Source organism: Pithys albifrons, chromosome 3 (genome assembly GCF_047495875.1).
Source record: "Pithys albifrons albifrons isolate INPA30051 chromosome 3, PitAlb_v1, whole genome shotgun sequence".
NCBI classification, from domain to species: domain Eukaryota; kingdom Metazoa; phylum Chordata; class Aves; order Passeriformes; family Thamnophilidae; genus Pithys; species Pithys albifrons.
The window spans coordinates 11,938,505-11,962,473 of record NC_092460.1 but is presented as its reverse complement, the minus strand read 5'-3'; the positions used below and the strand labels follow the sequence as shown (position 1 = coordinate 11,962,473).

Here is a 23,969-nt window from a genome sequence, read left to right as displayed (position 1 = left end):
CGAACAGGCTGGGAATGGACTGTGCGAACAGTGCGGTGTCCGGGGTGGGGGTCAGGGGGAGGCTTGAAAATTGACATGTGTGTGTCGCGGAAACAAGCCCTCGAGAGTGGTGGGGATATCACTAAGGAATGTTTGCTTTCCTCATTAGGACTTTGCTTATTTGGGTGGGTTTTTTCTAATATTACCATAATTTTCATTGCTGTTGTTTCTTGATGCTTTTATGTGTCTTTTCCCTAAGGTCTGCCTGAAGTGAGCTTGCAGAGAGTCTTTTGCTGTGGCTTATTTTTTATCCCATTCTGACTGATTACTTGACTAAAGTTAGCTAAAATTGTGCCTATCTCTTTGTTAAAGTGTTTGAGGGAGGTAAAGTTGTCTTTGCCTGATTTCTCTTTGTAGGATATAGGCATGAATTTGTGCCTTTAAAATCGGGAATTGGGCATGATAATAAGGTAAAATGAAGATGTTTAAAATGCCGTTCAGGCGGGTAGCAGTAGCATAACTGAAAATATCTCTTGTGACCAGCCTGGGGAGGGGGAAGCAGCCCTGCTCCATTTTGTTCTGGAGCCAGAACTTCTGAACTTGGGAGGAGGAAGGGGTCAGTATTAACAGTGCTGTGAGAAGCCCTTTGGACTGAATTGGCAGAAACTTCAACTTTTCTTTCTTTTTCATGGTCTTGAACCGAAGTCAGTGGATGACAATGAGGTTGAGATTGCAAAAACATTTGCACCCTTATGGGAGTGGGAGGGTTGCGTGGCTGTTCTCTACCATATGGTTTGCAGTATTTCTGCCATGCTGACCTGGGTTAGCAAGCTTGGGGGAAGAAGAAGAAATATGGCTAGGTGGACTTATGAACCCATTTAATTAATTTCCTTCCCTGGTAAATTGTCCCTGTGCAAAGAACTGACTTGTTTACTGGTTCTTTCCACCTTCAATAGTGTTTGTGGGAGATTGTCATGGCCTAGTGAAGTCTTTAGGGTCAGGCAATAGATTGGAGGCTTTATCACTGATAGGAAATGTTTTTGGTTTTTTTTTAAATGTGGTAGTTTTGTTGTAATGTGGGTACTAACAAATAGGGAGTGTTCACAGTGAAATATACACCAAGAGCTAAGCTGGTTAACATCTTACCCACATACATATTTCAGCTCACTGAAGATGTAGTGAACCGAATGAAAGAATCCTCTCAAAGCAAAAGGGACAACCAGAGATCTCCCCGTGCATCCGATGGCACAGCTCCATCTTCACTGGCTGCAGGAGGGAAGGCCAAATCCACAGGTACCCTTGGGTCTGCTGATTGTTTTGACACAGCTCTCAGTAGTGCTTGCCATTGTGTGTTATGGAGCATGCCTGTGTTTCTCAGTACTGTCTCATTGTGAGATGAGCTCTTTGATTAGCCTGTATCACTTTGTAAGCATTTCTAGGATTTCAGATGAACATGCAATAAGCAAGGCAGAAATTTATCTTTCATTCCTGGTAAGCTGCCTTGTTGTCTCCCTTGCATGCACTGCATGCACCAGGAGTGTATCGTGGAAGAGTGGGGGAGATGCTGCTTTTTATTCTTAGGAAAGAAGCTCACAGGGAAGGGTAGTCTCTATAAGTACAGCTGGCTAAGGGCATGATGAAAACTTGGTTTCTGAACTTGTCTTTCTTTACAGGTCAGAAAACTATTTGATTTCTATTGGTTCTCAAATATGGTTTGTTGATACATATTAGCAGGGTGGATTTGTTTAAGGCATCCATAGTAACATGAAGTTAGAGAACCAGTCCTTTGCTTTTAGGGATTAGTTTGCTGTTAACCTACGTCTTTCCTGAATGTAGATTAGCCTCATGGACAGCCTGAACTCCTTCTGAAATTTCATCTCCACTTGTGGGATTCCCTGTAATTACAAGGAAAGCAAGTGGTCAAGGGGAAGATTTAATGGAACTAGAGGAAATGGAAAGTAGGTCTAAACCCATGCTTGTGTTTCAGGGTTTGAGGAGTTAATATTCTTACCTAGTAGATTCTGTAGCACACCTTATTCAGTGTGCCTGGTTGAGGATGATGCTGTTGGTGTCTGTTTCATAAATTCAAACTCTTACCCATCAAACTTACATTTTCTTGACTTCTTTTTTGTCTTGATGGATAATATGAAATTGTCCTAAAATAATTTATGATGTGATGAAGAACTGTTTTGTACTGTAGCTGTCACAGGTTTCTGTTCTTCTTTCTAGGAATCCATCCACCAATGTCAAGTGACTCTGCTGCAGAGCAGGAACTGTACAGGAGGTGAGATGAAGTTCTTGAAAAGGACAATAGTTTAGCTCCTTTTGAAATTTATATATGTGTACATAATGTGTTTTACTTCAGTCTGAGTGTGATGAGCATATGCTTGACAGCAACTGAACATGAGCCAGTGTGTGTCCAGGTGGCCAAGAAGGCCAATGATATCCTGGCTTGTATCAGAAATGAGGTGACCAGCAGGACCAGGGCAGTGATTGTCCCCCTCCAGTCGGCACTGATGAGGCCACACCTTAAATCATGGATTGTATTTTGGGCCCCACGTGACAAGACACACATTGAGGTGCTGGAGTGTGTCCAGAGGAGGGCAAGGGAGCTGGAGAAGGGGCTGGAGCACAAGTCTGATGAGGAGTGGGTGAGGGTGCTGGGGATGTTTAGCCTGGAGAAAAGGAGGATGGGGGAACCTAATTGCTCTCTACAGCTACCTGAAAGGAGTTAAATGGGGCTCATTTTCTTCTCCCAGGTAACAAGTGATAGGATGAGAGAAAGTGTCCATTGCTGTATGTCCCTTGTTTCCAAAACAGCATCAATTTGTCTAGCTACCTACTTTCTATTCTTACTGTTTTCAGGTGATAGTTAAGTACTTAATAAGCCTAAAGATAACTGAAGGATAGCTTTACATGGTGCTATGTCTGCAGTTGGTGCCAAAGTTGTACTCACAGGTCGTGTTTAAAGTTTGTTGGGCTTTTGAATTCCTGCTGGTAATAAAGGGGTTGTGAGCAGACTTTGTCAAATAGATTATGCATTTGTGTTTTGGCTATAGGCAGGGGCAGTCCATGCTAAGCCACAATCCTGTTGCCAGAAGTTCTGATCACCTTCTCTCTGCCTTTCGTGCTCACACAGGTATGAGCAAGAACAGGCGCTGGTCCAAGAGGAGTTGCTCCGGCTGGCCAAAAGGGAAAGGGAGGCAGCCAGTGAGGCCAGGGAAAGGAACAGCATTAACGAGGAGAGGCAGAGAGCAGCCCAGCTGGTGAGTAGCAAAGCCTCTGCTGTGCTTCCATGTGGGACAGGCTAAAATACCTCTGCTTGGGGGGATTAGTTTAATGACACTTGTGTGATGAGCTTGGAAACTTTGATTTAGGCTGAAAAGCTCCTCGCTGCTGCTCATCACTTAATGCGTGGCTCACAATGTAGCTGCAAGCTCCACTTAGAGCATGTCATGCAGTGCTGCTAAGGCTGGGCTTGCATTGGAAGGCCCGAGCAATGGCTATGCTGGGGATGGCTTTACCTGTGGCAGGGAATGTGGTGTATGTATGTGACCTCCTTGTGTAGCTGGTGAGAATGTACACTCAAGTGTATGAAATGAATGTTTCAATATATACAGGATCACATTCTGCTGACCTCATGTATACTGAGACTTTGCTCTGATTTTTCCAGTCTATAATTGAGCATATACACAAATTAATAAAAAGGAATAATGTCTTGTTTGAGTCTTTCATGTGGCTGGTAACAGAAGAACTGTTATAAAACTGTCAAGTGTTGTAACGTTTTGTAGAAGATCGAAGATTGATTTTTAGGGACCAGGAAACACAAGCCCATTTTGGGCACACCACTTACTCCCAAACCAATTTATTCTTGCCCAGCAGGCAGACTTACTTCTGGGGACTTCTTGCTGCAGCCTTTATTATTAGTCAGGCACCTTGGTGCTGCTGAGTTGACCCATTGGGTTGTTTCCATACCAGTGTTAGAGGCAGAAGTACAGTGAGATGAGGCTGAGTAGAGCAGAAGGCTTCTATCAGTCCCCACAGTACACTGAGATTGTCATTGGTGCTTAATATTTACATGGTACTATTTTATATTGTTTTCTTTTAAGAGCCAGGGTTACTATGCAGTGGTGTACTGCCTGTGCAGAGTGTTACTGGAACTGTCCCTTTTTCCCTGCCCTGCAGTGCTATGAGCTGTCAGGGTGTGACAGTGAGGTGGGACTTCTTTTGCCACAGTGAGATCAAACTGCCTGTTCATTTAGACTGTGATGTTGAAACTTTATTGAGAACCAGACTGAGAGTAATTCTTCTTGCCAAGTACATACTGGAAGGATAGTTTAGGGAGAGGACAGAGTGGAGTAGTGATGGTCTTTATTGTGGTTCTTCCATGCTGTTGATCTGTAGCTTAATCAATCTGTGCTTGACTGAAATAAGTGTGTTTTATCTCTATGTTGAATGCTAGTGGGCATGGCTGACCCAGGCACGTGGCTTGGCTGTGAAGCATTTTGAGGCTATAAGGTTGATTTGGGGACTGAATAAATCAAATCTGTATAAAAATGATCACAGTAGTTCAAAGAAAAGATCTTTCTAGCTGTGGTTCCTAGCTAGTGATCCCTGGCAGCTGGTTATGGAGAGTGTGAGAACAGAGCAGGTGTGTAGCTGTATTGCTCTATGAACATAAGGTTGTGAATAACTGTGTCACAGGGAATTTCCTCTTGTATCCTGTCCTTGTATCCAGGCTGTATCCTGGCCATGGGATGTTGCATCATTGCTAAGCTTTGGAATACAGATGTCTAAAGCAGGTGACTGCAGTTCTTCTGCATAGGACATCTGGGTCAGCAGATGCAGGGTTAACTCTTTCCACTAGAAAGAGTATTCTCTTTATGAATGCAATTAACTGGATTCTGTAAGAGTGAGGGCAAGAAGCTAGTGGGTTTATTGTCCAATCTAAAGGTGTGGCCAGGCTCCAAGTAGAGCCCTGCCCTTCTGCAGTGGGGTGTGGAATAATCCTGGAGAATTGTGACTAAGAGAGTCAAGCAATATTTGTGAAGTGTAAAGATGACGTCTCTAAACTGAGTTGGGATTGACTGCTTACATACACAAGCTGTTCTGTTATCTGAATTAGCCTTTAATCCTGCTATGTTGCATACCCAGATACTGCATACTTCATGCTCTGCAAACTTCTGATCAGGCTCCCCTTGTGATAAATAGTGACCATAGTGTCTTAGCCCAGAACATGGTGCAAGAGTGAGAAACAGTTAAATTTCATTGCTTTCTAACTATCTCTTGGTCGATCAAAAATTGTAGATCCTTAAAAAAAGAGTAATCTGGTCTGTCCTTGTAAAGATGAGCTCAAAGATTTTAAATGTGTTTCTAAGCAGGAACTGTTTTGCCCAGGCTTTTAAATTATTTGGATACCTATCAGACTTACTTTATCTCTTTCCTTTGGGCATGGTTACCTTATTGTATTGACTCAGTCCTACTCAAATCATATCTGTCCTTTGTCTTCCAGTATTGTTATCTTCCTTTATTAGGAATAGGTTTTGAGTGTTTCTTGCTCTTCTGTTTTAGCCCCAGCATATGGGGCAAATACTGGACATGAGCTGCTTGTCATCTCTTCTGTGTCAGTCTTCTCTTGCAGGTAGTAGTGGAACTCAAGGTACCTCGTGGTAGTCCAGATGCAGATGGCACTGGATATTATCTGCTTACAGTCATAAGGGAAAAACTTCCAGGGTTGTTTTTATTGTTGTTGTGACCTACTGTGAAAGACAGAAAAATGAGGCAACTCCCATGAAAGAAATAAAGAATAATTTGCTTCTAGCAGCACTTAATTTAGTAAAAATTGAAAATTATGCCATGTCTAATTAGAAAGTTTTGTTTTATTATATTTTTTAAATGTTTGCAGTAAGGTCTTGAGCTGCCCTGTGCCTTTAATATAGCAGGAGTTTGGTGATTAGTAGCAGTGCCTTGTACTGTTGTCTCCAGCAGTGCCAGAACATTTTCCTTTAACCTTACCACTTGTAGACCATAAATCCAAGTATGATAGCTGTGTTTTGAAGTGATTTAATTTTGATTGTGCTAAATGTTGCTTGTCATTTAATCTGTTCTTTGTGATTTTTACTCACTGACTTTTATTATTGCCAATATTGCTATAAAGCACTTCAGTCTTATACAGTGTACATTCCTGAAGAGAGCGTGGACTGGAATTGACCTATTATAGGGAACTTGCTGACAGCTTCTGGGGCAGGTTACTTTATTGTTTATGGGGCAAGGTGCAGATTAACCCTTATTGTTGTTTTGTTGTAGTTTGTGTGTTTTGTTTTGGTCTTTTTTCTCTTTGAAGTGGTGCACTGGTTTGAAGAGGGATTTAGAGTGAAGTACCCGGGTCCTATTCTACATTTTTTTCTTGATCTTTGTTTCTTTTAATGACTTTGAGTGAGGCACTTAGCTTCTAGACACCTTAGGTTTTGAGTAAAACTCCTTAAAGCTTTAGTTTTGAAAAGGAAAACAGTTTAAGTAAAAGTGCGGCATTCACTTTCCTCTGTGAGTCAGTAAGGCTTTTTGATTAACCCTGGGGGCTGGCTCAGGTGGAAATAGTCTGCTAAGCTGCTACTGCAGAACTCTCCCCAATTTGTATTAGAGATAAAATGTTTTGTTCGTTTGTACAGCACTGCAGGATCACGGTGCTGACTGGACCCTCTGAATAATTTAGTGCTGTGGGTAGTTAGAGCACAACAAGGATTATATGTACAGTACTTTAGAGCAAGGCCTGGGGTTTTTAACTAATGCTGGTGGCATGCCTTAAGTCTCATGTGAAATAACTAAGAATTAATACAGCTATCTTTAAATCCTTTTCTATTTCTAGCATGAGACACTTGCAAAGTTGTCAGAGTCAAGTTATTTAATTACTTCACTATGTTGTGAATAGTTTTCCCCACTCCCCTGTACCAGAAGTCTTTCCTTTTTCCATTCCAATTAATCAAAACATCTTCTCTTAACTTCTCAGTTCTTTTGAGTTTCTTTTTTGTTTTCTGCTTAACAACAAAGGAAACTTTGCAAGCAAAGTTGCTCTTTTTCCTTCTTTCTGCTTTTGTAATCTCTGAAGGCTGTACAGCATGTTCATCAGGAGCCTCTTGGAGCCAGTGACTCCCTGCCTGATGGTTTTCACTGAAACCTTTGAGACAAATCAGTGTGGAATGGGAATGGATAAAAGCAGAAGCTGGGGGGGAAATAAACGTGATTAAGTGAAGACATCTCATTACTACTCCAGAAAGGGAGGATTATAACTTATAAAATAGGAGGATCTCATTTAGGGGCCATGTGCACTTGTGTTATCAGGACAGAGGGAGAGCAAATAGAATAAATGAAATTAATACTTTGAATAGAAGCATTACCCGGATTTGAGAATTGAACTAATATGATTTGTGCGAAGGCCTGAAGTTCTTATCTCCCCATTTAATACCCCTAGGATAATGGCTTTGCCAGTTATTGACCAAAAGTCGTCATCTTCCTTCTCACTTTGAAAGAATGAATTCAGCAATGGGGTGACAGTAGGACAAACTTTGCACCATGACCAGCTGTGTCCGGCCAGACTGACGGGCACTGGTTGCCGTGTGAGAACAGACTGGGCACAGCCCTAAATTGCTGGGAAAGTTTCTTTAGCTGTCTGTGGTGGATGGCTTGCTATTCCCAGTGTTTCTGATCATGCCCTGCTCACTGCCTTCCTGGATGACAACCTTTGCTTTCTGGTGGTTCCAGCATTACACTGTTCTATCTCAGAATCCAGGCAGGAAAGGAAATACAGGGTTTTGGATTTGTTTCTGGTTACTCCAGTAGCTGATTATAATTGGTCATAGGCTGTTGAACTCTTTCAGATGATTTCTTGTCCAGGTATAATCTCTTTGCTTCTCAGAACCTCTTGTCTTCTCTCCTTGATTGAGGAGAGAAGGGCTGAAGGAAGAAGGCGTGACTGGGAATGCCTTTGGTCAGGGCAGTGGGTTTTGATATTGATGTCTCCTTGTGAATGTGGCATTCTAAACTCCTGGGCTTTGCCTGTGGCATATTTTGGACACTTCCACCTTCGTTTAGTGTATATTGGGCTGCTGACATTAACTGGTATGTTTTCTTCTTCGTTTTAAAGAATGGGGAGGTAAAATTGCCTAAAATTGCTATAAACAGTGTAAACATAAACAGCCCATTCAAAGATTGATACAATGAAGGAGAATTTTGGCATTAGTCAGAGAGTGATCAGGTGTAGTGTTTTCTTTTTCACTCTGTAGGAGTAGAGGAATGATCCAGTTGACCCATTTGTGAAAAGTTTCCTTTATATTTCTGGTAACTCATAAAGCTTCAAGCCAATCTTAAGGTTTTTTGCTGTGAATTGCCTGTTTTTGATCAGTATCAGCTGTAGATGCAGCTGAGCTGGTACTGAGGATGGTTTTAGAAACGGTGCTGAACATGATTTAGTTTAAGGCTTTCATTTACTTTGCGATAAGCTGGGGATCAGCTTCATCCTGGTTGATTAGCCATAGGTAAGCATCTCTAGATTAACTGGGGTTTTGTTGTGTAATCTCCTATCAGTGTGACAAGCTGGAGTGGCTGGGTGAGGTCCTGCAGTAGCCAGGTGTTTGTGGAAACGGTGACAACGTTGGGCCACCACTGAAGTGATGCTGCTGGTTTTGAGGTCAGGCTTCTATTGTCAAAACCTGTCATTTTTTAACTCCCTGTTCATTTGAGTTGATGTAATGAAAGGTATTGTCTGTGAGCTTTGCATTACAGTTTGGAAACTGCTCACATCAGGGCAGTTTATTTGGTCCTGTGGGCTCTGCAGCTAAAATGCAGCATGCTGGGCTGAGCCCTTCTCTTTCTGAAATTATAGAATCACAGGATTTGCAAACCTATGTGTAGGAAATAGATTAGTTCTAGCAGGAGACATTGCTAATCAAATTGTAGGGTTTAGCGCTTATTGGCCCTTTAATTTCTTTAAATATTTCTTGATTGAAGTTTTTTGTGGGTGAGGCAGAAAACACTGATTTGAATCAGATGGGTTTGAGGCATGTTTTAAATAATAGAGAAAAATGAGGTAAAAGCCCATTCAGCTATATTTTCCTCACTTCAATTTTCATTGATGTTACAGTGATTAGCAACAAGTAGCTACATGTGTTTGATAAAGAAAAAGTTTCTTTTTTTAGGTTAATTTTTGTTTTCTTAGAAAATGAGTGATGCATTTAGTTGTTAGAACCTTCATTCCTGCCTACAGTGTGAGTACCACCAATTTTGGGGGCAGCGCCTCTGGATGATGTTCCCTGCAGTTGGGCTCTTTGCAGGGCGTTCACCTGCTGTGTGTCAGAACACCCAGACCTGCCCTCACTAATTGAATAAAGCTGCATTTTAAGTATGTTGTTACAAATGGAAAGATGTATTTTTAGGTTTGACCCTTAATGATTTATTACAAAATGTTGCAAGCAATTGACTAGGGGATTTAAATAGCTTCAGTCTTTGTTCCATGTATTCCTCTCATTCTTGCCATGTGAGCTTGGGATATTTTACTAGACTTTCCCCTGAAAAAAATGTGTTGTGTGGAGCCTTGAAAGTTAGTGGTCTGTTACTCTGTAGTCTTGGGCCAGAACATCCTTCTCTTCCCTTACAATTGGGTTCCCCTTTGTCTGCTACCTTCTACTATAAAAGTGGGTATATTTCTGCAGTGAAAGAATTACTTTTTTTTAAATGAAACCATTAAACATTTAGGGGATCCCTGTAGAAAATAATCTTGGAGTATTAAATGGTGGACTTTGTAAAAGTTTGCATTAAATTTAAGCTTGGCATGGTAAGGATCTACATGTCTTCTACCTCCAGCAAGCTAATAACTTCTGGTCTCTAGAGCATCAGTGAGGTCTAAATTTAACTAAAGCAATTTTGGAGAATGTGCACTACAATAAAGGCAGAAAGTGAAAACAGCCAACGCAAAAGAAAACCTCCTCTTCTCTTGAGGGAAGGCGGAGGTGTTATCTGACTATGGGTGAGATGCTGTGTATGTACTGCATATTTTCCTGCTACTGCTGCTATGATTTCTCAGACATTTATAGCACTTTTTTAACAACTTCCAATTTCTTCAGCTGGTCTTTTATCTCTTGACTGAAGGTTAATTTGTGTTTGGAGAGTTTTTGCAGATTTCAGCAGCTGATGATTGTCTGAGCTTCTCATTTTTGTGGTCTCTTGGGCTAAGGGGCCTTATCACAAGGTTGGCCTCTTTTTAAATCCTACAGCTACAACAAATTGAAGTTGTCTGTGGTGCTGCCTTCTTCCCCTGTCTTGCCTTCAGTTCTCCTGTGCCCATATTTCACACTTTTTTTTTGTCTGCCAAGTTTATATACCCCACAGAAACTTGTTCAAGATTCCTTTGTTTGGACTTAGGGTTACTGTAAAGCTATTCTGTTGTTCAAGAAGTAAAAGATAAGGTTAGCCTTCCTTTTCCTATATCTATAACTGCTAAATATTCAATTATTAAAGAAATAGGAAATAATATGTTGATATTTTTTCCTTGAATGGTCCAGCAAAGCTAGTACTACATCTTTTTATTTTACTGCCATGCTGCTGAGGATTAGTAGAATTCTGCTCTAATTTGCAACTAATTTGTGTACTTGGGGTATAAGCAACAGAGATTTGTTAATGCATCAGGATATTTCAGTAGGCTTTGCTTTCCTGTGACCCTGTACTAGACAAATGGGATATGGTTTGTGGTATGAGATTGTCATAGGTATAAAGAATTCAGAGTTTTGTAAGAAGAGAGTTCCTGCCTGCTTGGTTAAATTATATTTTTGGATTATGAATTTGCTTGTCCATGTTTTGAGTATTTGGAATAATACATATATTTAATTTAGTGATAGCTTTACAGTAGTCATTGTATTCTTTCTAAAAATGACAGTATTTGAATCTTGACTCAGTGATCCTTGATCACTGAAAATTCTCTTGATGTGAGGTGGGTGATCTGCCACTGGTTATAATTTCTGTCATATTCCCTAAATACAAGGAAAACTGGCTGTAGTGCTTCTGCTGGCTTTTCTTGGAACTTTAACATGTGTGTCATGGTGGGAACCTTGCTGGTGGCCTAAGGGTGGAAACTGCCTGAGATGGGCAGAGGGGTCTGCACTGCGGGGCAGTGAAAACAGTGCTAGACACTTCTTGGACTCAGTAAGAAAGGCTGTCAGGTGGATTAATAAAATAGCTGTTTTAATAAGACAGAATAGAAAAAGGACTATAGATAGCAAGTGAATCTTACATCCCTTCAGATACTGTGAGCCCTACTTTCATGCAGCACTGGACAGACCCTGGATGGATTCTCCCATGGTATGCTGTGCAGATGGATAGGGTCCTTCTTTTTTGTCATTTGAGCAATTATACACTTACAACTCTCTTCATAAAGGATATTCATAAAATATGTTGCTTCTCTTTTAGATAAAGGCAAAGTCCCTCAGGGGCCAATACTGAGGGGCAGGTGCCTGCAGGCTGCTCTGTTAAAGTGCTACAACAGCAGCCAGGCCCAAAGGCCAAGCTGTGTCTTAACTGTTCATGGATCACCACTTCCTCCACAGTGCTCTGCCAGACAGAGTCACTGCATTCCACCCCTTCGTCCACATACCCCTTCCCTTTCTCAAACATAGGTATGCTACAGATTATACTAGCAAGCTCTTCAGCTAATAGGAAGTTTCCTGATGGGCTGGAATGTTCCTCGTGTGGTGACACCTGTCAGTGCACAACACAACTTGCATGGGTATCCCAGTGGGTTCCCATTCCCATTCAGCAGCTGTTCATGGTAACACATGGGCTTCTCATGCCCCAAGAACCAGCCCCAACAGAGCAGGTGTGTCCTAGTCAGGATCATGTTTCCTCGTACACAATGTTATCCACAAGTCCCAGTACAAATAGCTCTGTTGGATTGTACTAATAGATGAAACTGTTATGGTGGGAGTAATCAGAATAAGCACTGATGTTATTTCTTTATTTCTCACCTTAAAGCGCAGTTAAAGCGAGCTGTTACAAGCATTATTTTTCTCTGAGGCTTTTTCCAGTTTGTTTATACCTTCTGCTACCGTTGGGCATCTTGAAACCTGCTTCTATTTGCTGATGATGTGTATTTTAATTCTTGCTTCCTGCTTTCTCTCTTGGTCTTTTCACTTTCCCAAAGCTGCAGGACGGTTTGCTCCTGCCTCCTCTCCTCGTTGGGGGTGTTATCAGGCACGTGTGCAGCGGGTGAGATTGCAAACGCTGCTGTTCCCTGGGATTCTAAGCATCAGACAATGTTTTACACGGCGTCCCATTCTCTAGCTGGCTGGTTGGACATGATGTTGGTACCTTATCTTCACGCTGACACACACTGGACATTAATAGAAATACATTGCTGAGGCACATGTGTGGAATTTCAAGCAGCCTTTCTAGCTGTGCTTTAGATAGTCTATTGTGTGCTTAACCTCTTGGAAGAGGTTTTGATGAGAAACACATTATGTTAACTCTTGGGGAGCTGGATGGATGCTCTCAGTTTCTTATTATAGTCAGCATAATACCCACCTAATTCCATGCTGCTTGTACATTTTGGAGTTTCAGCAGTTTTAGATGTCTTTCTGTGACCAGTATTCCTCCTTGCTAATGCAAATTTTTAGCGAAGAAATAGCTGTATATTGCATGGGGAGGGGGTAGGAAGGGTGTTGCTGCAGAGGGAACTGAGCTGCCAGCACCCTTGTTTAGCTTTGTCTATAGTCTGTCCCTGTATTATTTTTGGCTCTGTGGTGGCCTTACATCAACTGAAAAAATGACCTGGATGCAGCTGCTTCTATTTGCCAGGAATTCCTTCTGCTTTTGTAGCAAAACAGAATTTTTATTGTTTCCTTTGTGCTATATCTGTGTGCTTTCTCTGCTTGTTTGTTATGACCGTCTCCAACTATCTATATTATTTATGAGTGCTGAGTAAAACATGATGGAAAGTAGCTTCTTAAAAGGGACTGTACTAAGGGAAAGGAAATGAGCCGATGACTTTGATTTTTAGTAATGAAAATAGAACACCTGCAAGCTTATGAGAAAGGGAAGGAATTAGAGTTCCCTGGATTTCTTTTTCCTGTCTGCACGTTACATTGGGAGCTTAGAGCCTTATTAGCCGCGAAGACTTTGTGATAATGGGCAAACTTGAAGGATGATGCAGTAGGAGTCAAGAGTAAAAATTGATCAAACAGACAGATAGAGCAGGGCTATGTATAATTACTGTCCAAAAGAAAAAAGCTCCATGGTTTAATACGTTCTTGAGTAGAACATTAGACTAAGGATACATTTGTTAAATAACCAGTGCTCTCCCAATTAGGACTGAGAGCTGCATTCACTGCATCTTTGGCCTAATGCTTTTACCATGGAAAAAGTGGTTCACTGTCAGGCAGATGATTCCAAGCCCCTTTCTTTTTCCAAATACATAGGTTCATGTCTCTTCCCTTCTCTCCATCCTCTGAGCAGAATGGATTTTTTCTTTGGTTCATCTTGCTGTGGCTGTAATTGGCACTGTCAGGCTGAAACTCTTCACTCCCCCCCTGCTTCCAAACTTTCAATACACAAAAGGTTCCTTACAAAAGCTATTCTCTTCCCAGCTGAGGGCCTGAGCAGTCGTTTTTATATTTTCATATGATATGCTCTCCTAGTTTAGCAGCTAAAATGTAGAAAAGGAGGGATTGGGAATAAAGGTATGTTAACAAAAAAACCCAAAGACCAAACCCTCAAAACCAGCAAAGCACTCCACAAAACAAATCAGCACTTTGAAAGAGTAAAAACCCAAAAGACCTCCCCCCAAACAACAATACCAACAATAGCTTATGTCAGCTGAAAATACACTTGTGTGTCTGTTAAACCCTTTCCCCTGATTTTTCAGAGTAAAATAATTTTGTTTCAAGTACAAAACTTGAAAAAGCCTGAGTGCTTTAAACTGCAGAGCCAACTACAATTTTAAAGATAATGAATGTCAGTCCAGCCTATAGTTTTCTGTCATTTAAAAAGTTGTCCCCCCAGCTGCTGTGCTGTTTCCTGTTCAAGACTCAGCACTTTGCAGTGTAATTTTTCTAAACTTTGTGCTCCTGAAGGTTATCATAGAGTTCTGTTAAAAAACCCTGCTTGCCTGTGATTTCCTGTTAAACAGCAATCTGCAAAAAGAGGTGATTCTCTTGTCACGTTTGACACTGTTGCTTTGCTGGTAACACGAGTGGGATACATCAATGCTCTTTCCCATCTGGTGCCTGTTCAGACCCCTCGGGTCACTCCATCCTGGTTCCAATAGTGATGAACATCTAAATGTGATCTTGAAACTGTTGCCAAACACTTGCATTTTCTTTTCCTTAGTTTAGAAGCTGTTCATCAAATTCATGCATCAGGAGTAAAAATAAAGAGTTTTCATTGTAGTTGATCTAGATGGAGTATGTTTGTTCCCAAATTAAGTGGGGACCATTAGCTGTGCTCCTGCTCCAGCAGTGTCATCCTGCCATAACAGGTTATTTTCCAGGGTTAATAGGGAATGTGGTAAGGCACCTGGAGGGAGAGGAGCTCTAATGGTCTTAGCTGCCATTCTCCTCTGTGTAGATGAGACTAATGTGGTTGATAAATACTTTGGTGCCTCAGGCCTTGCAAATGCAGGCTGCTCCCTTAGGAAAGGAAGGAGCTCAAGGAGTACCATGGGTGTTCTTCAGATGGTATTGAATCAACAAGACAGAAGACATTTCTTTCAGCCTTGGAGGAATTTTGATCACCCTTAATTTCAGTGGTTTGCTGTGAAGTATCTTGGTGAGTAGGTAATGGTAGATGATCAATTTTTCTGACAACATGCATGTGCAAGCACAGGCAAAATTTTGCCTTGTTGTTTGCACACCTGTTTAGAAGTTGAATCTGCTTTCTGCACAAGAAATATATCTTACTGGGCATCCTGAAACTGCAGTAAAAAAATCACATCTTTATAAGAAGGAGTGATAAACTTCCATATAATCAGACTAATTTCCTGTGGCTGCTCATTGCCCAGCAGGTGTTGCTGTTGAGCTTGGTTAGTCTTCACTGTGTAGTTCAGCGAGTCATCTGCCTATTTTAAGAGCTATGATGCAGACTGATGTGGAGCTAAGTTTCCTCCTTGATAATTCATGTCATATCCTGGTAAGTCAATATACTGTCCAGAGGCTTAAGGTACATCTTGTGCGGGCGTGTGTGTAAATAAATAAATGATATTAGAATCCCTTTTTTGACCTGTGCAACATGTTTTTCACTTCATTACTGACTCATAATTCATATGAAACTTTCTGCTTTCATTAGCAAAGCAGTTCTGATAGTTTTTTATTTTATATCGTTTTTGAGAGCGCAGCTTACTGGTATTTCAGGTGAGCCTTTAAAATGTGATGGTGTGAATGGAGTCTGATAAGCAATCCATAAACAGCATATCCCCATTAACATCCCTTTGAATTTAGGATCTGGGAAAAATCTATCACCTGCCTCATGCAGAATCTGGGAAATTAATTATGTTTCTTATTTGGGGTCAAAAACACTGCTCATCCCGGCAGCTGCTCTATGTATTGATCTTGCAGACTTTGTGCTTTGCTTTAGAGTTCTTTGGGATGTGTTTCTTGTTGTCATACTCTCCTTTTGGAACTGAAGGTTTTTTCTGTGCATCTTGGTTGCATGCCAGTGATGATGCCTTTGCTGAGTTCATACTTGTTTCCTGCAATGTCGAGAGCACTTGGAAAGCAGCAGCCAGTGTTTCCTGAAGGTGGCACTGAAGGGACACCCGTGAAGGTTCCTTTCCAGGGGTGGACCGGGAACTGCTGAGCTCTCAAATGGCTTGCATACCAATGAAATATCTCGAAGTTTTTGTTTATTTGTTTTTATTCTGGCTCTAGGTTTTCCAGGAGTTACCATAATATTTTTCAGGATGAGTTTACCCTAAGTTTTTGGAGTTCATTGGTTTCTGTAGAAATTGTAGAATCACTGAATGGTTTAGGTTGGAAGGGACCTTAAAGATTATAGAGTTCCCACCCCTCTGCCATGGGCACAGATGCCATTCATTGGATCGAGTTGTTCAGGGCCCCAATCATCCTGGCCTTGAACACATCCAGGGATGGGCCATTCATAGCTTCCCTGGGCAACCTCTGCCAGTGAATCACCACCCTCTGAGTAATGAATTCCTTCCTAATATAATCTAAACTTTCTCTCTTTCAGTTTAAAACCATTGTCCCTTGTCCTGTCATTCTTTGAAGTTGTGAGGCCACTATGTACTGACATAATTTACAAACTGGAGGTGTGTGGTGGATCAGCTTCTCTCATTTCTGGCCCTGCTTCCATGGGCATTTTCATGCTTAATATGTGGCTTTTGCAACTTGTGATGTTGCTGCATGTTCAGGCTGCAGGGGAGAGAACAAGGTAGTTGTGAAGATGGTGCAGGTTTCTACACAAATGTGCTATGTTCTCAGCCACCTCAGATTTCCATTTGGTCTGCAGCTCTAGATGGTTTCTGGTAGTGCTTCTGGGAGGGTTAGGTAGCTGCTGCTGAGAGCAAGTTTGGTTTTGGAAACAGTGGGAGGAGAAAAGCAGATGCTGTCCTAAGTGACATCTCATGCTTGCTGTCAAAACAGGGTTCACTGCCCCCATTCCTCAGATCCTCTTTAGGACTCACTGATCTGACCTACACCCCAGCCTTCCAATCAGACTGCCTACGAAACCTGCTCTGTAAAAACTGACTGTAATATCTCTTTGACTGTCTGCAATCAGACTGTAGACTGTCTAAGAAGGCCTGTACTGAAAAACAAATGGAGTTTCTCTCAGCAGATGTTGGAAAGGTATCTGCAGTGCTTTTGTAAAGACAGTATTTCAGGTCAGTCTTCACTGATATTGTAAGTTTCTGGCTAATTTGATTAATCTGGAGTTTAAAACATAAAGATGGTGTAGCTGGCCTTGGACGAAATGAATCACTGCTTTGAGGGCAGAATCTTCTCTTGAGAGAGAAGTTGGTGGTTGACTGGAATTCCTGCAGATTTTTAGGCAGAAGATTTGTATCTTTTCATCTGTTTTCAAGAGGGAGAAACAAGAGTTATAAAAACCACTTAAAGGTTCAGTTAAGATTTATTCTGGCTGCATAACTGCCTCCCATAATAACCTTAATATGCATCATCCTGAAACTCCTAATTGGCCCTAGTGTTGGCAGGGCTTTCAGACCCAGCAGAATCTCCAATGTTCAGCATCTTTTAGGAAGGAATGTAGCCAGAGAAGCACAAAAGATGAAATGGCTGCCTTATAAATTCTGACTGACCTTCAGAGTCCTTGTTTTAACAAGCAGGAAGATGCTGTTGAAGCCTTGTAGATGTGAGCCATGGTGGGAGTGTGTGTAGGTGAGCAATTGGTTGGTGGGACAAGAGGAGAGGATGAGGGAACACCTCATGGGCTTGGTGGTAGGAGGTGGTTTCATTGTGCACCATGTACTTACCTACCCTGTTTTTTCTGTTGTTGATTGGAATGTTGTCTGTGCTGACATAGGGTTTGGTTTTTTTCTGATGGGGGTGGGCAGTGGAAGACCCGTGGGTTGCACTGACCCATTTCATCAGAGCCGGTATCTTTATTTGGGAAATTCTTCTCAGTTAGTTGTTCCTCTTTACGTAGTGACTGCCTGGCCCCTGTGTGTGTGCTCATCAGATGGATCAGAGCCTGACTGACTAGTGGGGCTGGAGTTTTGGTTAGTTCCTCTTCTGCTCCCTGTTTCCTGGGTAGAGGTGACAGCCTGCCAGACTGCTGTGGGGCTGTGTGGTTTTAGTGGATGATGAGGACTGTCGTTCTCGTTCTCCTGGGATGTCAGTTGGACACCTTTTGCAGACCCTAAATTCCCTTTAAAACAAAGCATTTGGCTTAGTTTATTTCATTCCATTAAGTAATTTCACTACTAATGCATAATTATCTACAGCAGTGACACTCGTCTATGCTTTAATTATCGCAAAGCTGCACAATTCCCCCTCCCCCCTGCCTGGAAGTTGTCACTTGTGCAGGGTGGTTTTGCAGAGATAAGTGTGTAATACACGGCAGTGCTTTGGGTCTCACAATACTCACACAGTTGCTGATTGCTAAATGTAGGCAATAGAAGAGGCAAGGATTTCGGTCTCTGTCTTCTATTACTGCCTTTTATCCATGTGGAGTGAGAGACATTGAGAAGGAAAAAGGTTGTCAAAACTTCATAATATGGACTTGAAGATAAAGATGTGAGCTAGAGCTGATCGGAAGCATTAAGCTTACAGGTGTCAGGAAAATTTGGAAGCACAAATATTTCTTTTTCTTTTGAAGAAATGCAAGAAATGAAGCATCAGTGATTGTGGGCAGCAACCCAGGAGCCCTCTTTGTGTATGAGGAAGATTCTTTGTGTTTATGGTTTTTTTTTCTCCTCCCTCTCCCCACTTTATTACTGACTTTTTGGTAAACACCCTCTCTGAGTGCAGGAGAGTCCAGTAAGAATTACTGATCCAGCCAGTCATTATGAGGAAATACCCTGAATCCGTTATATTTACTCCTGCTATTTTTAACACCACACACTTGTTTTTGAAGGAGTGATTTTGTTAAAGGAGAGGACAAGGTCAGCCCTACCTGAACAGAGGGCATGTGGGCAACATGATACTTGTGTCATTGGACGGTAAGGGTCTGTTTGTGAATAGAATGTTTTATAAAAGATTTCTAAACCCATGCAAAATGAAGCCAGAAAAAGCTGGAGGAGACTTTGTACTTCTCTAGTTTTACAAAGCTGAGAGAAGTGAGTTATAGACACCTCATTTAACTTGCAATGATGCACTGAAGTTTGTGGACGAAGAACATCTGGAGCATGTGTCAGAAAGAGAGCAAATCTTGAGAGGGACCTCATAGAAATTAGGACAGTATGAGGAAGCAAAATCTGTGTATTATCTTATGTTTATTGGCGTTACCTGTGGGCAGAAATGTTCTGTCAACTACTTTTGTTTGGAACTCTGACCAAAACATGCAAAACGTAATTGTGCTCCAGCTTCTATCCTGACTGAATTCCTAGGATTGAAATGACACTTTTTCATATACAAAAGCATTGAATTCTTCTCCTATCTTGTTATGATGAAGGCAATTTTTGCCTGCTGACTGGTAGGACTGAGGAAGGGAGGACTATGCAGCTTGTTACAACATGTATTCTCAGTCCCTACTGCACTTGGCTGGCTGCAGTGGCACCTGTTAGAGCAAGATTCCTTTGGCCTGGAAGTACATTGTACATTTTCTTTGGCCCAAGGACATAGTCTTAAGTATGTCACTTGAAGACCTTATAGCTTGCTAAGCTCTGAGTCTTCCCATCAATCTCATACTTGTTTTCTCTGCTATTTATCACCCTAGTGGTTTACGTACTTCCCAGATAAGTAGACTGGCATAGTGTGGTGCTCTCTTTGATGGCTTTCTTCCTCTCAGAACTGTACTTCTTACAAGAGGTTAGATATTCACCCTACACTAATTTAGTTTTGGACCTTTCTTTCTGGGAACCTGAACACCATTGGTGAATTGTTGCCACATCTGGCAATGGGAGCTCACATAGAAAGAATTTAAAGTGGCAGAACTGATACCCTGAGCAGTTGCTTGGGTTTTTGGTTTTGTTTGCAACATGCCTGAAGGTTTTCCCATAGGAGCACAGATGTAAGCACGGACTTAATGGTTTTTTGACTCATCTTACAAATCCCACTTGCCAGGTTTGATGTTTCCATCATTTGCCTGTTAGCTGATTCTTTGGAGCTGTACTCTCACCCTTGTAATTCACTTTCCAAGTAAGAATGGGTTGAGATGTTACTCTTAAAAAAAAGAAAACAACAAACAAGGTCATGCAAAGATGAAAACGGAAGCTGAGAGAGCCTCATGACAGAGGTGATGGAGCTCCATTGCCTCAGTTCTCTGGGCTGTCACAAATGAGACACAACATGGAGAGAGCATTCCTTATCCATATGAAAAGACTGGGCATCACAGGGGAGTTGCTGCGGGAAAGGGTGGATGAATCAACCTGATGGGTCATGTGTGGGAGAAATAACAATACCAAACCCCTTAGCTTGTCCTGTAAAGGCTGGGGCTGGGGGTGAGAGGGAGAATGTGATGCTTTTGCCTCCTGTGAGTTTGTTGGCAGGTGTGGAGAGGAAGGATCTCAGCCTGGCAAGTCAGCCACCAGTGTGGCTGATGATTAATTGCCCTTTTTAAATTGCAATTATGTCAGTCACAGAGCCCGTGAATATTAATTCCGGATTTACTGCTTGAAAGTGAGTGCTGATGAGACGGGTCCATTTTAGTGATGTCTCAGAAGTGGGATAGGTGATGCAGCCAGTAGTTACTACTGAAAGGAAGGGCTGCTATGACTCTCTGTTTTGTGTCTGTCTTGCTGCTTCTTTTCCAGTGTTTCTGTTCCCTTCTTCAGAATCTTCTCAGTGCTTACAGTGGATTTTCCACTCTGACAGTAGTAGGTTGTGGGCTGACACCTGGGGTGAGTTAATCCCTGCAAGCAATATAAGTTACCTGGATTTGGTGGATGGCTTTCCACCATTCACTGCTGCTTCCTGAGTCCCTTAGAGACTTCAGAATGAAATAGGGATTTTTTTTTTGCTGCTCTGGCTCTTCTCAAATGTGTGCAACCATTCATTCCATTATACTTAGATCTGAGATAATTTTCTGATTGTGCCCTCTTGGAAGGATATTAACAGGCAAGCATCAGTACACTGTGACTGTTTTCCTTTCAGTAATCTGCTCAAATACATGGATGATGAAAATCTTGGTTTCTTCTGTGGTTTGGATCTCTCTTATCAGTCCTGATCCTGTCTAGTATTTTCGGCATGAATCAGGACAAATTATTGCATCTTGTTGTGCTTCAGTTTTCTTGGAATAGTAGTTATCTCAAAAAGTGTTGTCATGATGTGTTGATATTCACTGAGATCTTTGAAGGTGAATAGTGTGGTGCATTTTTAGCAAACAAAATAAAACCCCTCAGAACCTTTTGGTAGTTTAATTCTTTATCCTTTTTTGTATTTTAAAAACTTTGTCTTTCTTGTAAAGCTTTTCCCAGTTTTCAGTTATAGGTGACTTTAAGTATCTATATATTTCATTGTTTGCTTATGGGGTTGGTATATGCTGGGTTATCAAGCAGATTTATGATTTGTAAGAAACAAAATTATATTGTGGAAGTTGCACAAAAATTGTCTCCCCTGTTTGTTCTTTTAGTTCTACTTTTTGTGTCATTTATACAAGCTGATTGTTTCCTGAAGATTTTTCAGAGTGGAGGCATTAAAGAACTGAAAGTGTTGGGCACGTGAATGCAAACTAATGACTTTAGTTGATTACTGGAGTTCCTGCCCCACTGAATTAAAGGTGCTGCGTGATAACCCCTACAAAGGTGAGGGATGATGCCACTTGAAGGGAATGGGAGGCCATTGTGTCACTGTGTCAGACTGCCAGGGAAGGGCTAGAGGACAATTAAATGCAGCAGAGAACAGGAAAAAAATGTTTTCAGGTTTTGCTTAGTGAATCCTTTCCTGGAAGAAAGGCATTTAGTAGGCACTTAAGTATATTTTGGTAAAGACATTTTAGCAGCCTGGGTAGGCATGGAGAGCAGCCCTGGGACAGCAGGTTCAGTAACTGGTACTGGCTCTTCTGTATTTTCCATTTTTAGGCTTTTATAATTGAATGGTAAATTGCTTGTTTTCATCTGACCCTTTCATTTTGGAAGGCTCCAAGCAGTCTTGTATTGCTACTGTTGCCCTTTGAGGTGAAAATGAAGCATTTAATTTTATGAAACAAGGATGCTGAATAGACAGCACTTTAACAGCCACGGTAGCTTTATGTTGCTACTGTGGGTGTTATTTTTATTTTCTTGTTTCCCCAGTGCACTTTGTCTTAACTTTGGTGTAGGAACTACTTTGTCCACTTATTAGTATTTAAGCCTGGTTGTCACACAGGGAGAGGTCACTTTTGTGACAGGTTTGAAGAGGTATTGGAACTGTCAGCACCTCTGCCTTTCCAAAATGCCATTTATTGGTATGAAGAGTCTGCACTTGGAAACCTGCCTGCAAAATGCAAAGGTTTCAGTAGTTTCATAAGTTTTTGTTGCTTGGTAGGACTAGAGTGAGCCAAAGCTTCACCCTCCATTTCTGTGTGGGTAGTGTCTGTTTTGCCCAAAAGTACTCTGAAAGCTTAGTTCTGTCATCAGGAATTGAACTTTAGCTTCATGTCACTTGCCCTTAGGATAATATTCTCTAGCTAGATAGGTACTCTAAACATTAATTTTATTTAATTGAAGTAGTTTTGAAATATATTTTTTGTGCTTAGATTGTTTTAGTAGGATTTGTTTCTGTAGGACTCCATAGCAGCACACATTGCAAACCATCCCTACAGGACACTGCCAAGACTCTCCCTGTTTAGGCACCTGACAGACAAGTCTGGACCCTGCTGCTCAATGGTGTGAGGTGTGCACACTCCTTCTGTTGACACAAGGTGCAAATATCAACTCTTATTCAAGAAACCCCCAAGGGACACTCATGTTTAAAGACTGTGCAGGCTCAGAGGTGGTTGCGGTGTTTGACAACACATCTGATTATCCAGCAAGGGGGAATGGTATGGCACTCCAGTGATTTATCTGGAAAAGGAGTTTAAGGATATCAGGCCATCTACTGGAGGTTTGCACTCTGAAAGTTAAGGTGTTTTAGAACAGAATACGCTGATCATCACCATCATTTCAGTAATTCTGATTTTTGGGGACTGAGAATGGAAAGTAAAATTTCCAATGGCTCTTTGCCTTGTTATAAGAAAGAATTGACTGCACCTTGTAATAATGTGAGTTGAGAGAACAGCCAGTGTTGTGGAAAGCTTGGGAGGAGAAGGGAGTCTGCTTTTGTGTGTTAGGATCCTATGTGGGGCAGGGCAGGGGTGTGATTCTTCCCCAGCATTGTGTGAGTAGTCCTTGCCCTTTTTACCTGGCAATTCCAGTGCTTTTGAGTTCAAGGCAGGCTTTGCTTCCTCGGGGCCTGTGGTCTGAAAAGCGTCCTGTGCTTACTGCCTGGGCACTGTGACCAGCCAGAGGAGGAAGGTGGGGGTGGATGGAGGAACATGATTTCACTGGTGCCTGTCTCATTTCTGTCAATGTAAAGAGCTTTACAGAGACAAGTAATATTTTGCAATTGAGTTTCTCTTTTAAAGACACTCTGATGCTAATGTTGATTTAATAAGGTTTTCTCATTCTCTCTCCTTGCTTAATTTGAAATGTCTAATTTTGTGCTTCACAGTTCTGAACGCAGAATTAGTGAGGGAAGAAGAGCTGGAGGCAGGGGGAGTGGAGTGCCACACCAGGAGTTGCCAGGGGAGATTGATTCAATAGAGTGAAAAGGTGCAAAAGGTTATATGACCACAGATCAGAACAACGTGATGGTGGTACTAATGAGAAGGAGAGCTTGATCCTTTTTTAAAGTGTTTTAAGATCTCTGAGGGTGTATAACCAACATTAAATGGAAAAGGGAGCATTGAAGTGTTGGTTGCTTTGAGTGGATTTTTCTTTTGATTTTTATATGTATGTAATACATGAGAGACAGGAAGGATAATGTTGTGAAATAAATGAGCATTTAAATGTGTTTATTCTAAAGGTTGTTTCGCTAAGTGTGGCATTTATTTTCAGAAATGTTGAGAGGTTATGAGAGATTGTGAATTTGATCTGGCTAATTTATTTTGTCTGAACCTGAATGTGTATTTTTCCTGCTATGATTTTGTTCTTGTGGAAGAAGCCATTGACATCTGTGGACATTTAATGTTTTTGATCTGGAGATAAATGTGAACTCCCCAAAACCACAGTGCCAAAAGATTGTCTACAATATTGTACAAGTAGTAGTAGTAATACAAGCTTTTCCTTTGCTTCCTGATTTGTTAATGCACCTTTTCCTCTGCCTCTTAGGAAACCACACCTATGCAACAGAGTTGAAGCCTAA

General features: G+C 41.5%; 1 protein-coding gene across 2 annotated transcripts in view; it reads left to right on the top strand.

Annotated features, from left to right (window-relative positions):
- Positions 1 to 23,969, top strand: part of CHCHD6 (coiled-coil-helix-coiled-coil-helix domain containing 6) — a 109,962-nt gene that overhangs the window by 563 nt on the left and 85,430 nt on the right. For both annotated transcript variants that reach the window (XM_071549710.1, XM_071549709.1), the window contains exons 2-4: positions 1,143 to 1,272; positions 2,209 to 2,263; positions 3,119 to 3,245. In XM_071549710.1, coding sequence (XP_071405811.1) covers positions 1,143 to 1,272; positions 2,209 to 2,263; positions 3,119 to 3,245 — 312 coding nt within the window. The remainder of the gene's footprint in view (positions 1 to 1,142; positions 1,273 to 2,208; positions 2,264 to 3,118; positions 3,246 to 23,969) is intronic.